General features: G+C 39.1%; 1 protein-coding gene across 2 annotated transcripts; it reads right to left on the bottom strand.

Moving 5' to 3' along the window:
* Positions 1–1,510: 1,510 nt before the first annotated feature.
* Positions 1,511–11,195, bottom strand: LOC131231230 (probable protein phosphatase 2C 40). Of its 2 annotated transcripts, XM_058227363.1 has the most exons (6): positions 11,035–11,195; positions 10,813–10,873; positions 7,587–7,811; positions 6,129–7,314; positions 4,402–4,666; positions 1,511–1,881 (listed from the first exon to the last, which is right to left on the bottom strand). In XM_058227363.1, the coding sequence occupies exons 4-6, from the start codon at positions 7,305–7,307 to the stop codon at positions 1,754–1,756; spliced, it is 1,572 nt and encodes a 523-aa protein (XP_058083346.1). In that variant the 5' UTR covers positions 7,308–7,314; positions 7,587–7,811; positions 10,813–10,873; positions 11,035–11,195; the 3' UTR covers positions 1,511–1,753. The 2 variants fall into 2 exon arrangements, with proteins under 2 accessions (XP_058083346.1, XP_058083345.1); XM_058227362.1 differs by lacking the exon at positions 7,587–7,811.
* Positions 11,196–17,729: the final 6,534 nt, after the last annotated feature.

Genomic DNA, 17,729 nt, shown 5'->3' with positions numbered 1-17,729 from the left:
TCTGCGTACGTATGTGCGTAGGGGTGGTAGTGTGCGGGAGTGCGTGTGCACGATGTCCTCATCACATAGAGTCAAACCTGAGGAGAGTGTTAGAGTCAGTGCCAACTTGAACACATTGCCAGGGTGTCATGCCACGAATGCCACCCTTGTGGCACATACAAACTTTGTGTGTGATGGAATAGGGGTAGAGAACCTAACTAAAATAAGAAACTAACACATTTCCTTCTCACAATTAGAGAAAGGCAGCTAGGGATTACAAGTTCATTAGTGTTAGGGGGGCTCTGTTTGTCAATTCTCAGTTGGGGAATCATACAAGATAGCTAAGTTTAAATTCGAGTTCTAGTTTATTGGTGGTAGGACTGTCAACAGGCTCGAGCTGGAGTATCAGGCCCAAGGGCCAGGCTCGGGCTCAAAATTTAAGCCCCCTTTTCAATTAGGGTAGGTTGGACCGTGCACACGTGTGTGTGTGTGTGAGATTCGGGCAGGCTGGGCTTGGACAGAGCTCGGCCTGGCCCCAACCCAGCATCTTGTCACCTCTAACTGGTGGTAAGTTGCAAGTAGATAAGTGGTCAAAAGGTTTGAGTTGTGGGTTGCTAGCTATAACAGAGCATAGGAATATATAGGCTCTAGCTAATGTAGTAAAATAGTTTATTTTATTTTGGGGCAGCATATTGATTGCATGACTTTTTCACTGCTACCTTCTTACTATGGTTCTTTTGCATCTTTTCTGGATTGGTGTCTCGTGCACAAGTAGTGTTTGCAAATATGATTTGCACGGTTATCGTTGTGAAATGCAAACAAGAAACAGACAGCCCTTGAAAAAAACTGGAAGACCAGAAGGAGAAGACCAGAAGGGGTCCATGGGAGAAGATTAGAGAGTTTTTGCTATGCAGAAAAGGACAAGTAGGCTATTCCTACTGAAACAAGGCTATTGTACTCCCTAAAACCTAATCATACATAAACTAGGCTATTGTATTTTCTATTCCAAAAGTAAGCCAGGCCATATCAATTAGTAGGATTGCTTGAAAGGTTAAACAGATTTTGAACATTAGGATTCGGTACTTGTCAAGTGTCTTGAATCTCTTGATGACCATCTATGATGTTGTTGCAGGTAGAGCAGAAGAATGATGTTCTTTTGAGGGAGAGATTTTCTAAAACTCAGCAAAGTGATTTCTCAAAAAGAGGTATGTGCTCAATCCGATTATCGAGATGGTAATCAGAATCATGGTGTAAACAGATCCCTTGATGCCTTAATATCAGTGCCAATATCCAATTCCTGCCAAAATTTGAATTGTGTGGGGCCTATGATCGGACTGATTGTAGCAGTCCAAGGGACCATGATCAGCACATACGGGCAAGATTAAGATTACTGATTCAAATTTTCATTCATGGGATCTTTTCAACTACTTGTCTTTATGAGAAAGAGTAACAATTATCAATTTACCAAAAGATATCCACAGCCATTGATACTGGTGGGACATGTCCAATTTCCATTTATAAGATCTAAAAAATATGAACAATGCCATGTACATTAACACACAAAATAGTATTTATTCATTGACACTATACAATACCCTTCCGTCTACCAATCAAGACAATTTTGTAATTTCAATGAAATTCAAAGACAGGATATACAGAAATTTGTTAGGCTATTTTTCTCATAATCTGTACAAAGTATGAGAATGAGAAAATGCAGCGATAACAGGATAACATGGCTGCAATTTGTAAAACATCTAGTGAAATGACTGTATACTTACAGACATGTTGATGCCTTCAACATGCGCTGGTCACTACCAAGGAGAATCACGATCACAGTGACGTCATCGTGATATTTCCTTCTACAACCAGCAGGGATTCTCATCAACTCTTCCATAGTAAGGCCTGCAAGAAAGCCACCATCAAATGAGGGATGGGAACTTTGTTTACCCAATAAACCATCATGATTTTTTGCAAAATAGGAATTTCCATTTCCTTTTAGATTTGAACATGATCTTAAATGTGTATGACACCAGGTTGACTCAGATGATTTTTGGCAATGGGGGAATTTCCATTTACTTTTAGATTTAAACATGGTCTTAAAGGTGTGTTTGGATCGATCATATACCGGCATAGAGTAATGTAAAAAGTGTCATCATTACAGGTTTACGATGTTTGTTTATCCAGTTGGAATAAAAGACATGCACTAATTACAATTTTACATCGCATTGTAGTGGAAATCCCCTATCCAAACACACGCATCAGTTGCATTTTACCATAGTGATTTGACATCTTTTCTTGTTGATTTGACATTACACTAATGTAGAAGTATCATCATTACAAGTTTACCACACCTATCCAAACACAAGAATCCTTAGTCAAATTACCTTATTTCCATCGACAGGTATTGTAATTTGTAATCATTACATGTTAGATCACTTTACGGTGGTATACGATCAATCCAAACATGCTCAATGTATTCAACACCAAGTCAACTCAGAATTGGTGTGTTTCTTCTTGTTACATTAGAATTGCTAATGAACTAATAGAGAAGTACAAGAGAAAATTTTCACTTTCTTCTACTGAATGAGGGAGGAGAACTATGTGTACCTAATAAATCATCACGATTTTTGCCGAAGTGGGAATTTTTGGATGGGAGTAACTGGAGGTAAAGGGAGCTAAATTGGGGGAATCGGGAGTAAATGGAGGTAAATGGCATTTGAGGTGTGTTTGGATGAGAGTAAATGCATGGAAATGAAATGAAATGGGAGTAAACGGGCCTATAAATGAAATCCTCTTTCTGAGAGAGGATTTGGAAGTAAATTGGGTGAAATGCCTTTTTGAGCGCCCTTGGAGAGTCGCATGAGTAAACAAAGGTGGCACTACAAACATGTCTGCCATATATGTGGCACACTAATTATACTCCGAAATAATCCAATTATCAGGTACATCACTACAATCACACCAATAGAATGATCCAAACTGTTCAAAGGTTGGCCATCTATATAGATGGTTAAAAAATGTTGGCAAGTTGCTTGTTTGTGATCCTTACATTCGTGGATCACCCAAGGCTCGAAGTTTCCTCATTTTTGACTAAAGTATATATATTTCAATGGACTTATTACAATCATTCTGTTAAATATCACCTTTTTTTTAATGATGACGGGGTGTCACAACCCCTTTAGGGCCTATTTGATTTTTGAGGGAAGAGGTAATTACCTAGTAAATAAGTAATAATTACTTACCAGGTAATTACCGCATCGTTTCTTGCGCCGACGTTGACGGCTTAACTTTTCGGCGTTAAAACTGAGGATGGCTGCCAAATGAATACAGGGCCCACTGTGATGTACGTGATGTATCAACACCGTTCATCCTATATGTCAGCCTCATTTAGGCCATGAACCCAAAAATGAGGCAGATCCAAAGCTCCAGTGGACCACACCATAGGAAACAGTGGGAATTGGATGCTTGCCGTATAAAAATTTATGTGGCCCTCAGATGTTTTGGATGAAGCTGATATTTGTGTTTAACCCTTATCAATGTTTTTATGACTTCATGAACAGATTAGATGACAAATAAACATTAATGTGGGCCCAATAAACAAAATAACTTTCAATGGCGGACTTTTAAGGCTATTGTTTCTTGTGGTATGGGCCACTTGAGCATTGCATTTGTCTCCATTTTGGACTTGGCCCTAAAATCTTCTGATAAAACAGATGGACGGTGTGGATATGTCATGCACATCATAGTGGGGTCCACAAATGTAAGTCAAATTTTTTGGACCAATTTTCGAGACGAAAATGCATTTGAAATTTCAAACACGGTGAAAAGGTAATAATGACCTTTTTCAAGGTTATTTTCCTGATACACAAAATCAAACACGCCCTTAAGGCGAGAATATTCCCTGCAGATGCACACAATCACCCGCCAACCAAGTGCATCGGGCAATCCATGGGGACTGTTAAATATCACATATGTACACTAATTTAAGATATTTAAGCTTATTTGGGATATCACATATGTACATTAATTTAAGATATTTAAGCTTATTTGGGATATCACATATGTTCCTGTGAATATATTGAAAAATTCCAATGCATTCCAATTCCTCCCATTGACTCCTATTCAAACAGAATACTTGGACTGCAAATGTATTTCATCTACTCCCTTCCAAACACAACCGAGTAAGCCATTTGCTCCCAATTAATTTACCTCCAATTCCATTTCCATTTACAACCTCCCAAATGAGCCCTTAGATTTGAACATGGACAAAAATGTGTCCATCACCAAGTCGACTCAGTATCGGTGGTCCAATCAAATTGATGTGTGAGTGTCCTTGTTACATTAGGATTGCTAATAAACTAATAGAGAAGTATAAAATAAATCCTTCCATTTTTTAAGCATAAAACTTTCTTGTAATTGTACCTGCATTGTCTGCCGCTTTTAATAGGAGCTGCTCTAGCAGGAACTTGGCTGGATCTCCATGAGGACTGCTCTTGATATAAGAATGTACTAGCTGTACAGCCTCGTCATTGCTGAAGAAGTCAAACAGACCATCGCTGGCAGCGATTACAAAGCAATCACCATTTGAAACTCTTCTAGCGCTTAATGATGGTTTGGTGGAGATATATGGAGGACTCAAAAGGTTCCGCACTTGAAGAATGCCCATTAGAGCATCGTTCATTTTCCTCTGTAGAAATCGAGCATATGGTAGAGATTCAGGAGAAAAACTATATATTGATGAAGCAGAGATTCATGATTTCATGACACATGGCATTGATCATATGGGCCCCAAATTTCATGGAGGACAGCCCAAAAATCTCCAAGATTGGAAGTTCCTTGACTTTCAATCAGTGAACTACAGATAGATGGTTACGAAAAATACAGCCACTATCCAGATTCAACAGGAAAAGGGTGAAAGTTTGGATGGCTAGTCATCCAATTTGGGAAGCTTTAGGAGCTTCAACATGGTGGGGCCCATCACATCAGTGGCGCATATCACATAACCATGGACCCCACATTTAAGGAGGCTGAGGACCCTAAAATTCCTCTTAACTTGGAAACAATTGACAATATTGTACCCAATGTTCGAAATATCGGTATCGCGTTACATATCGCACCCTTGGGATACGGATACATATCGGTTATCGCATGGGATATATCAGTTGTATCGTGTAATGTATCGCTGTTGTTGGAAACATCGGGAAATTGGTCGAATTTTTCAATGATGATTGTTAAAAAAGACATCAATACACACTTATAAATCAAAACATTACAAAAAGCAAGTGCACATGATAGGTTTTCTTTGTATGGGGTCCTAATCTATGCGTTGTCTAATTGAATTGATTCAAGTATATTCAAATTATATTCATATAATTTATAAATGTAAGATGACATGTGGAAACACAAGCAATACATTCAAAAGCAATGGAAGAATCACTAGATCACATTACATAACACATGTTTGATTTTATGTTTAGACACAAAAGTTGCAATCGATTTGCAAGAAATTGAGAAATTTTGATTATTATTATTTTTTTTTTCAATTTTCCGCAACTCGGCCAATTTCCTCCAAATCTCAAAATCGAAGTTCTCAATCCATGATTTTTCATCCAAAATATGAAGGATAAGTGATTTGTAACAATTTAACACTGATTTAACATGATTTATAGGGGGAAAAAAAAAGGATCGAAAATTGAAAATGCTTGCCATATCGAACATGTGGGATATATCCCACTACTTGTGTGTTTCGTATCGCACAGGTGGGATACAAGATATATCGTGGGATATATCGGCCGATATCATCGATACTTAAAACACTGATTGTACCTTATTCAGATAACCAAGCCAGAACATTGATATGATGGGCCTCACCTTTAGATGGGGGATGCCCCCAAAATATCAAATACGGGAAGATCCCCACCCTTCAATCAGTGAATTGCAAATAGATGATCACAAAAAAATATATATATAGCAACTGTCCACATTCAGTGGGAAAAGCACATAAGATTGGATTGCTATTTGCTGGAGTCTTCTGATTTGGGAAGCTTTGGGAGCATCCCTATCATGGAACCCATGAGATCAATGGTCCAGATTACCTAAGCATGGACCCCATATTTACAATTAACTTAAAATAATCAACAACTTTGTACCTTCTTCAGATAACCAACTCCAAATGCACGAGTCAGCTTCAGTTTTCCTTTCACTCTTCCAGCCACAATTGTTGAAGGATCATCAGGATGATCATGCAAGAGCTGCATCCGCTCCGTTTCATTATCAACCGAATGACTCTCTGTAAGTTGAACAGCTTCCAAAGGCTCGGTTCCGTCCACATCAACACCTTCATTCATTGTTGCCAGTACAGCCCTGCTGTCACCCAAATTGAGTGTATACAGATCCTTCCCATAAAGAAGCACCACCAAAACACAAGATCCAACGGATACTAAATCGGGACGGTCATCCATTTCCTGCTCGACCATATTAAGAAACTCACTCTCGGCTTGAGACAGAGCACGCCGGAGACTATCAACCACCCCATCTTTCAATGGATCAGGAGGGCCATCCTCTTTCCAAACAATATCCAACAAATCCTTGCTGGGTGATTTTTCTTCAAAACTACCATCTTCCAGAAAATATAGAAGGGACCCGTCTGAACCCAAGTCATCTGAAGCGATGGAATTTTGCTGCTTCTTTTGCCGGTCCAGTAGATTCAGGTAAAATCCGATGTTCTCATATAGCGTTCCAGCCAAAAAATCAGCTGCATCCCTCCCATTGAATCCATCATAGATTGCACAAAAGACCCATCCATCTTCTTCGGAACAGATAGCTTGGACTCTGTCTTCACCAGCTGCCCCACCAGCCATTTCTACTTCCACGGCATTTAGAAAGCCTTCACTCCTTGAAGGAGCGCTCATTGATTTCAATACACTTGAATCACATTCAAAGGACTCACTGTGAGTAGATAAGCTGCCACTCAAGGTAGAAATATTACTTTGAAGAGAAGACGATAACATATCCAGCCTTGAGATGGATGGCGATGAAGGGACCCTCCGGAATGATGTCGGAGAATCCAAACCAGGCAGGATTCCAGCTCCAATCAAACCATTGCAAATGTTAGTATTTGCCAAAGTGGCATTAGCGCTGAGAGCAGCCCCTGATAAGCAAGAAAATGAGCTGCTTCTCCTTCGAATCTTTGCATCTCCATCGTAAACTTCTGGTGGGGCTTCAAATCCATCAGATGCCTCAGAGAAGCTCGACTTCTTGCCATTGAATTGGTAGCCGAAGCTAACATTAAGTTCTCCACCAGGCTCAGCGAGTGTCTTGCCGAGCATCTTTTGTCTGAAAGGGAATAAATGCATTGGTAAATCTGCAATGTTCTTGTTGGAGAGAATTTGAATCACCTCTTACACTAAATGTGCATGAGCATCTATCCATTGAAATTGCTGAAAGTAAATCTAAGAAGTAAAACTAAGAGCTGGGGCATCCAAGTTTTGCATGAGATGAGTACTGCCATAGAAACAACTTGGCCTGAAAATTAGGCCTCTCAACTCATCAGGGAAAAACAAAGAATGTTTTAGAAGAAATTGCCATTATGTACATGTGCAGTCCACCTGATGCGTGGATTGTGCTGTTTCTTGGACCATGTTATCTACATGGTGGGCCCCACTGGCCTCTTGCATAGCTTTGTGTGTAGAGGTGAGTCAGTGCCTAGCAAAACTGGTGAGTAGTCACAATGGCTGCTTCTTGGTCTTTCAAATCATTCTTCTTGTTTGGAGTAGTTATGACCCGAAACATCCATATTATCTTTTGCAGATGACAGATTTGCATGTTGTATGCTTCAAAAATAGTTACAAAATTAGTTGTCTAATGAAAAAAGGTGTCGATAATTTGCTAAAATGCCAATACAAAAAAAAAAAAAAGAAGAAGAAGAAGAAGAAGAAGAAGAAAATCTTCCATAAGATTCTCAAATATGTTCAAGTTGGCTACTTTGTTCTACAATTGCCAAATACAAAGTTCTAAGAAAGTACAAACTCCAAAATCCCATTGTAAAGATAATGCTAAAGATGTGATCTTCGGCACACGCCATAATTCAAATGGCAGTTATTTCCATTGAAAACATCCTACTTGCGAAAGGCTTAAATATCTCATGGGAAGATTCTTTGCTGTATTGTACATCATTGCATGTGATTGTTTCTCATTCAAATACAAAAGCTACATATATTGTAGAAACAAAGACAGTCGCCATATGAATACATTAATAAAGAGTCCTTAGTCCATAGAAATAGTCAAAACTAAGCTTTTCTGTTCTGTTTTCAAGGGCAGTTTCATGATTGGAACCATCTCCACTTATTTCTTCAAGTTGGACGATCAATCATGATTCATTGACTCAATTCATCTATTGATTGAGGCCATCCATCAGATGGTCAGGATCATTATTGTTCTTGATGTAGGTCAAAGTCAAAGTCAATATCTTGGACAGTCAAAATCGAAAGAAATCAGTCAAGAAGTTTGACAAGGGTCAAACATGCACTATAGCTTCCAATAGCCATAACTTTGCGATTGTTTACTGGAATCACGCATATTAAGCTATTGACGAGCTCTACATCGTAGCCAATGTGAAGGGCAATTGGCCATTGAACGGTTTTCCAAAATAAGGTTGTTTTTGGAGTTAATTTTGAGTTTAAGGTTAAATTTTGGTTTTTGCTAGTTTTAGGGTACATCCTAGCCAATGTGAAGGGCACAGTCAATAATATTTTCTCTTTTAGAGATTTTTTACCTTGTGGATTCAAGGTTCCTCGTGGATTCAAGGTTTATCATAGAGGAAGAAGAAGATGGAGATCTCTTCCTTCCCCCCTTCCTGACGCAGGGAGAGACGTGATGAGGTCGATCACCGTCTTCCTCAGAGAATAACTACTCCAAATCCACGGAGCACTCTGGACTCCTCACAGAGATTCCTCGAATCCAGGAGGGATAAAAATAGTAATAATTTCTAATAAATTCGAAATAAATTAATTGATGAATAAAAACGAAATTACAATCCTTTAAAATTAATGAGCTCAACCCTAGGACAAAGTTTTAGACTCAAAATCCCTAAAAATGTGACTTACTATAAATAGTAAACTTACTATTTATAGACGGTCACCATTCCTACTAGACTACATGGTTTTTAGCCAAAAATAGCAGGTGTCCAATTTGGTGTAACAACGTTATTCTCCTAATTTTCGTAAGCCCATTTCATGTTGGGCACGACTCCTATTTATGATTGAACAAAAACTTACTATTTATAGTAAAAACGAAAATAAAATGGACTCTTGATTGTCAATCTGATGGAATCTCGCAAATCTGGTATTGGCAACCCGACATAGCAGGATTGGTTGGCTAAAGCAGCTTCTCCTACCCCAAAATCATATATAATATGTCGAAAAACTCATTCCGGTTTGCAAGATACAATTGTTTTAAGGTTCTGACGGTCCTGATCACTTCCGCCTCTGATCGGGCTTTCTCTGGTCCATCTTTGCAATGACAGTGTCTACGACCCGCTCTACATCAGTCACGCAGGGAGAGACATGATGAGGTCGATCACCGTTTTCCTCAGAGAATAACTACTCTGAATCCACAGAGCTCTCTGGACTCCTCATAGATATTCCTTGAATCCACAAGGGATAAAAAAAAAAATAGAAAAAATTTCTAATAAATTTGAAATAAATTAATTGATGAATAAAAACGAAATTACAATCCTTTAAATAACGAGCTCAACCCTATGATGAAGTTTTATACTCAAACTCCTTAAAAACGTGACTTACTATCTATTTATAGACGATCACCATTCCCACTAGACTTCATGGTTTTTGGCCAAAAATAGTAAGTGTCCAATTTAGCCCAACCACGTTATTCTCTAATTTTTCTAAGCCCTTTTTATGTTGGGCACGACTCTTACAACTCAAAGGATCAAAAGTTATGATTGAACTAAAACTTAGTATTTATAGTAAAAACGAAAATAAAATGGACTCTTGACAGTTGATCTGATGGAATCTCGCAAATCTGGCTTGGGAAACCTGGCATAACAGGGTTGGTTGGCTAAAGTGGCTTCTCCTACCCCAAAATCATATATGATATGTCGAAAAACTCATTCCAGTTTGCGAGATAAGACTGTTTTAAGGTTCTGACGGTCTTGATCACCTTCACCTCCGATCGGGCCTTTTTTGGTCCATCTTTGCCATGAAAGTGTCCGTGACCTGCTCTACATCACTTCCAGATCACCTGCTACACTAGTACTTGCACCATTCCAATCAAAATTTGGGCAGTTTGGATTGAGAGGTACACGCATCACCGTCTTATTGCCGCAGAGAGTCAAGTAATCCCACCTTAACTAAAATTCCGTTCTTTATGATGAGAGACTCAGAAATAGGAAGAGAAATGGGGTAACGGCATCGATCTCAACTTAGTTATTGGAGTATTTCCCATCACAAACAAGACATTAAAAGGGGGGAATTGATATCTGCACCCACGCTGACTTATTTGCCTAAATCCATTCTCCATTGAAATAGTATTAAAGTGAAGTAATGAGAGAGAGAGAGAGAGAGCCAGTGGGGGTGCCAGTCAAAAGGATGGGGTGTAAATAAAGGCTCCAAAAAGAAGAAGAAGAGAGCTAAGAAAGATGCTGTTGGGTCTGAAAATAACATTGAAAATCTACTGAATTTTCTACCCAAATGTTATAATCTAAACCCCCAAAAAATCTAGTAAAGAAAGGAAGACCCAAAAATCAACTACAAACATTAAAGTTAGAAAAAAATTTAAATAAAATAAAATCCTAAAGAAAACGGGAACCCAACTAACCTTTTTCTTTCCTTCAACCAATGCACTGAAAATTCTCACTTCTTGTAAATAGCTCTTGGGTCTGCAAATAACATTGAAAATCTATTGAATTTTCTACCCAAAATGCTATAATCTAAATACCCCAAAGAAAATCTAGAAAAGAAAGGAAGACCCAAAAATCAACTACAAACATTAAACAAAAATTTAAAAAAAAAATCCTAAGAAAATGGGAACCCAACTCACCTTTTTCTTTCCTTCAACCAATGCACTGAAAATTCTCACTTCTTGTAAATAACTCTTATCTGTTATAGACAGAGAGAGGTAACGCAACTTAAACCCCTTTCCCTTCACAAATGCAATGAAATTCTTCACTTTTTGTGTACAGAGAGAGAGAGAGAGAGATGGAAAAATTGGATTTTTGGAGATAAGTTAGGATTTTTGGATTTTTGAGGCGTGTCAAACAGTGCAACGTAAAAAGCGACTGGTGGAGAGATTTTGGCGGGCGTCTTTAAGAGGAATTATCTGATAAGCGACCTGCATGTTTTTGGGCGCGGATACAGTCGGGTCGTGACCGTGTGACCCACCTTGATGTATGTATTGTATATCCACTCCGTCTATACGTTTTTTCAGATCATTTTATGACTTCTACGAAAAAATGAAGAAGACCCAAATGTTAGGTGGACCACACCATAGGAAACAATGGTGATTGAATGCCATTAAAAAATTCCTATGGCCCACCGTAATTTTTGTTTACCATCCAACCTGTTGATGAGGTCGAATGGATCTTTATGAATGGAAAATACAAATATCAGTTTGATCCAAAACTTTTTTGGCCCACAAAAAGTTTTTAATGGGGAGTCACCACTATTTCCTGTGGTGTGGTCCACTTAAGAATTGGATCTTCTTCATTTTTGGGACTACATCGTAAAAAGAACTTTAAAAATGTATGGACGGCTTAGATATCCAAGATATACATCAATATGGGCCCCACGGTCACGACCTGACCAAACGCGGTCAGGTACTGTCCTGACCGAATCCACGCCCCATGTCTTTGCACCGTAATCCGGGTTTTCAGTTCTGATAAGTGGGGCCCACGTTTTAGAAATCCAGACCATTGGTATGCCGCCACACACTGTTGATGTGAATAGAAAGAGAAATACATCAACGGTCCTAATTCAACTGAAATGACTTCTATATTAATGGGCAGGATCTTCCAATCCGAAAGATTTGTGGGGGAAGGTCCATCCACCGTGCGACGCTACAGACCATTGGTCAGGATCACAGAACGATATTCCTGATGGAGAGGATATGTGTAACAACATCTTCCTCCTACACCATAGCTAATACAGCAACCATCCATTGTAATCTGTAGTCTCTGTACCCATAGCAAATATGTACATCAATCCAGGCCGTCCAAATCATGGGTCCCTCTATTGATGTGGCATGGCCAAAATTACAATGATCGATTGATCCTAGCCATCTGATTATTGGCCCCAAAAGGCCAACAAAGAGAAAATACGTAAGTGGTCCAATTTCAACAAAAAAGAAAAAAAAAAAAAAAAAAAAAAAAGAAACAATTAGGACCACTTGATCAGTGCTGCTTTTGGCCAGGCCCACTTGTATTGAAATATCAAAATATCCTGAATCCGGAATAGGCTGTGAATGGGATGGGCCTGGGCCTGGGCCTGGGCCTAGCAAAATAAAGATCTGCCTGCCTAAGAGCCATGGGTCAACAACCACAGGTGCGGTCCAGTCCATTGAAGGGTTGGGCTGGGCAGCCGGCCTGCACTACAAGGCCCAAGGACCGAGGCCAACATTAGCCCAGCAGCGGGGCCTACCTGGTTCTGCAAAATTGGTTGGGCTCAGCTCGGACAGTCCAATAGACATCTTACAAAATGAAAACCAATGTCTACAAGGGGTGCACATGGAACCGGTAGAACTGGTAAACCAGACTGAAACCAACCAAATCACTCAATTTTTCCCATTTTTAAGTGCACCGGTTCCAGACTTCCAGTTTTGAAAATTAAAGTACTGATTAGTTCAATTCGATTCTCGGTTTGCAATCCTCTAGAACCAATTCATAGAACCAAACCTGGAACCGGACCGTAGAATCGAACCTGGAACCAGGCCGAGTTTACAATATATTTTAATTATCTATTTTATTAGTTAACAATTTATTTTAGTCATCTCGTTGACTTATAATTTATGATTTACAATGCGTTCTTTGATTGTTTTCATAAATGTCTTTTTGCACATCATACATAATATTTAAACCATTCATTATATAGATCACAACAGGAATGAACATAGGCTAGATTATTAGAAAAGAACATGCAATTGGGCTGAATTATAAAAAGACCATAACCGTAGGACCAAATTAGTTTTTACGGTCCGGTTCCAGTTCGATTCTAGGGTGCAAACGGTCCGGTTCCAGTTCCAATTTTCCTGAAACTGTTAGGAACGGAACGGAACGGAACCGAACCGACCCCTATGCACCCCTAAATTGTCTACATAGAAGATATATTAACTAGCCAGAACGGCATAGATGTAGAAAGGAACGCATGCACACGTGTGAAGTCTGGCTCAATAACAGCTCGTGGGCCAAGCTAATATGTCCAAGCCCATTCGAAAGTCAGGCCAGATAGGCCACCCAGTCCATTATCACCCCCACCCCTAAATCATCTGGGGCTGCAGCAGTCAACCTTCTGGGCATGTCCCTTACCTTGGCGAGACTTGGCCCATCTTTTCTTCAACACGAAGTAGAGACCGTTCATTGGGCCTTGATCCAATCTTGGGAAGTCCATCAATAGAAAAATGATCCAAGCCTACCTGGAAGTATTATCGTGCAACGTCAGACCCTGGGCCCACCCAAAATGGTTGATGCTGAGCCCAAGCCCAATCAACGTCAGTGAACCAGATGGGCCCATGGTCTGGCCCAGATTGGGGCACTTAGAAAAATAGGAACCCCAAAAATAAAACATCTGTTTTTTCAACCACTAGCATATGTGGGGACGAGATCCACACATACAATATCCGATACATGACAGAGATGTGCTAGCCCCACTAACACAGTATTCACAACACGTGGCCTTACATGTGGTACACATGCCTACTGGCCATGTTTTTGGGACATCTGAGCCATACATAATATTAGCCTTACGGTTAAGATGACCTAACATGAAAATTAGGCAAGTCCGCTCATCAAGTGGGTCACACGTGGATGTTGAATGTTGATCAATGGAAATCATTTTGAACCGTCCATTCCTTTTATACGGGGATAGGCACCGTCATGAACGGGCCAGATCATCTTTACATAATCATTCTATTTATTTTCTTCTTTTTTTCCTTTCGGGTGGATTCGACTGCCTGGATTTTTTTTTTTATTATTTATTTATTTTGTAATTTGAAATGTTGGTGTGCATGTTATCTTGGATATAGATGCTAGGAGAGTTGGTCTAACACCTTCCGGTCAACAACAACCGGTTGCATTGGTTTCAGCAGCTTTAACGTGTGGCACAAGTATAGAGTGATCAGGACCGTTGATCTGAGGGAATACCGTGTTGATTAACCACAGGTCCTTAGCTGACATTCATCATGGTTGGATGACCTCTATCTTCTCCTCCTACTTGAATTGAACCGTGGTTTATATTGTATTCTACTTCTTTGCTTAGTTTAAAAACCCGAAAACTCTGACTCAGTTTTCAGCCGAGTTGAGTTGACTCAAAGGCTCAAGCTTTGCCTATTTAACTATCCTAAACTGAAAATAACAAGAATGTTAATAAATATTTACAATATTAAATAAATATAAATAAGGGTTTTGTTGAGTTTGGCTGTGGCTAGTGTTCAAATCCCACTCCCACGCCTGTCTTAATTTTAATAAAATCCAATCTCAAAAACTCAGTGACTCAACTCATGCGGTTTGGGTTTGGCTTGAGCAAATTTGGGTCAAGTTAGGTCGGTTTGGGAATAATCATATAAACCAAATTGGGTTGGGTCAGGTCATGTTGTGTTACTTCGGGTGAATTCGGGTCGAGTCGGGTTGCGGATTGGTCCTCTTAAGGTCAGGTTAGATTGGGTTGACCTTCAAACCAAATTGCATCCTTAACTACGGGTATTTCAGAGGAGAACCAAAAAGGAGAGAGAGGTTGTGAAAAAGGTGGGGGCTACATGTAATCCGCACTACACCTATAGAGAGAGAGAGAGAGGGAGAGAAGAGAATAGTGGGCAATCCATCCTTACTGCTACTATTGTTTTAACCCGCTCAAATCCTTAATCTACCTAATTTTTGGGCTAACGTCATATGTGAGTCAAAACAACAGTTGCACATAATGGACGTCACACCATCATCAGGGTGGACCCAATAGAGCCTTCTTCACATGGTCTCACTAATTAAATGTTTTGTGTGGATTAAAGGTGAGTGTGGGCTATACGCATTAAAGCAAGTGAAAGGAAGATCCATCTAAGTCGTTCATGGAGCTTTTCATGGTAAAATTTGAAATTGTCCCTTGCCAAGCAATTACATTTGTTAATGACAAATTATCCTCTAATAACCAAATATCATAATATTATTGCAAGGGCAAAAACGTCCAAAACTAGTATCTTAAAAGCAAGTTGAGCAGTTGAACCACGAATTAACTCAACTCATCGACATCCCTACTTAGAATGCGAGAACAATGTTTACACTTAGCTTGGCGCAGTTCACGTGCCCAATGAGACACCACCACATGTCGGCACTTACGTATGAACAACAGGTGGTAAATCATACTCGCGCCTTGAGAAATCTTCGATCCACGTCTTTCGGCAACATGTAGCCTGCCGAAAGTAAAAACAGCTTAGAGCCATATACACATCTTTGGTCGAGAAAAGAGGGACATTGTGTGAAGGACACATGATTGCCGCATGTGTAGTATGTGTAACCTATAGTATATATAAGAAGTTACTTAAAGCCTCACTAATATCGGATATTTTGCAATCTAGGATATGCATGGCAAGGCCATTTTACATAGTCATATCAAAGTGGAAAACTTACTAAAGGCGATCGATATTTTTTCAGAGAATATGAAAGGTTAGAAGAAAGATTTATCCAAAATTAGAAGAAAAATGGATTGATAGCATAAATTAAGAATCTAAATCTTGTTAGGACAAGGATGATTCACATTCAATGGTTGACTGGGAAATCTCAACTTGGCCATCGCCCTTCAAAGCCTATATAAAAGAAGCATTTGATAGAGAGTTCTGAACCCTCGCCACATAATATCAATTAATCTCTAGAGTTCTAACCCCTTGCCAAATATAATCGATCAATTTCTATAGTGCAATATTGCCTATCTTAGTTTTTAGCTTATTAACTTAGATATTCTACTTCTTTCCGGTCATGCTACAACAAGCCCGGAATCCTTAGTTTAGCTTAGATTTACTACTATCCAACGTTATTGCTATGGTACCCTTAGGAGTATGTTAAATATCTACAACTTCTATCATCAGATCTCGCCAATCACCAAGTTCTTACTTAGCAGATCACACCAATCACATCTTGCATACTGCACACCTTGGTTGTTCTGTCCACATAGGTAGTTGTAGGTAATTATTTTGTTTCTATGCTTAATTTACTTTTCCGTCGTTGATTATACTATTCATCTTCTTTGATTAATAAAATTAGCGATCCAGCCTTAATTTTTAATCTTACTTATCAATTATTGCATTATTGAGAAATCAAAAAATGTTATCACTGTTGAAAGAAAACTCTTTAACGCAAGACAAAAAGATCCAATTATAAAGAACTAACCCTTCAATTCTAAATCACTTGATTAATATAAATCATGGGTCTGATCCTAATCCAGCTAGTTTGACATACAGGGTTACAAGCATTTAATCCATTGGATGCGGATTGCGTCCTACCCTGGCCCGTCTCTAGCCACAAATGGACAGTTATGTGGGCAGACTCACCAAGATGTATCTGTTTATCCACATTGTTCATCCATTCTCTTGGATTATTTTAAGGTATGTGCACAAAATGAGGCAAATCCAACACTCAAGTGGACCATACCAAATAATATGCTTTGGTTACATTAAATGCACAAGACATTAAATGTGAGTTGCATCAAATGCAAGAGCCATCTGTGCTGTGGTCCACTTGAGCATTGGATCTACCTCATTTTTCTGCTCATACCTTAAAATGATATGAGAAAATGGATCGATGGCATAGATAAGCAGTATGTCACAGTGGGCCTGCCCACAGAACTGCCCGTTCATGGCTAGAGATAGGTGGGGGTATGATGCAATACTCGTTCTAATCCATTCAAGTCGAGTACAACTCTGGTATGCTTGACACTATTCTTAATCGTACATGTTTGACTAAATCCGTTCATTCGTCACATGTGTGGCCACACGTCCATATTGAATAGCAATAAACAGTACATGAGAAAAGAATTCTATTACACCTAATGGTCATTTGTTACTAATAAAAATTGAAACCATAAGTACCTTTTTCAAATAGTTAAAAAATGAGTCAAGCATTTACTAAGAGATATCTTATATAGGATCTTAAGAAAATTGTAGATAACTTGTATCTCTTTCCGAGGGTTAGCTAGGCCCTCCTTGTCTCTAGGAGTAGTTTCCTAGCAAACTTGGACAATTTTTTCTCCCCTTCTCTTTCATTCCATCCATCTATTCATGCGTGATGACATTCGATTCATTAATCACATTCATTCATGATGTTAAGCCCTTAGATTAAATATAAGCTCAATTCACAACTTTGAGTGAGTCACAATAGGCAACATGGGGAATAAAAACACATACAAAATTGTGTGTGAGGCTTATAAGATTGTTTAAATATTGAATTTAACCCATTAATTAGGTTTCTCCCACAAGTACGAAGGAAAATGCTAAATATTTTTATGATTGAAAACTTACGCAGGTCACAACACTCGATTTTAAGA

The sequence above is a fragment of the Magnolia sinica genome, chromosome 17 (assembly GCF_029962835.1).
Source record: "Magnolia sinica isolate HGM2019 chromosome 17, MsV1, whole genome shotgun sequence".
In the NCBI taxonomy this organism is placed as follows: Eukaryota; Viridiplantae; Streptophyta; class Magnoliopsida; order Magnoliales; family Magnoliaceae; genus Magnolia; species Magnolia sinica.
Note: the sequence above shows the minus strand (reverse complement) of the source record. Positions and strands in the feature narration are given on the sequence as shown.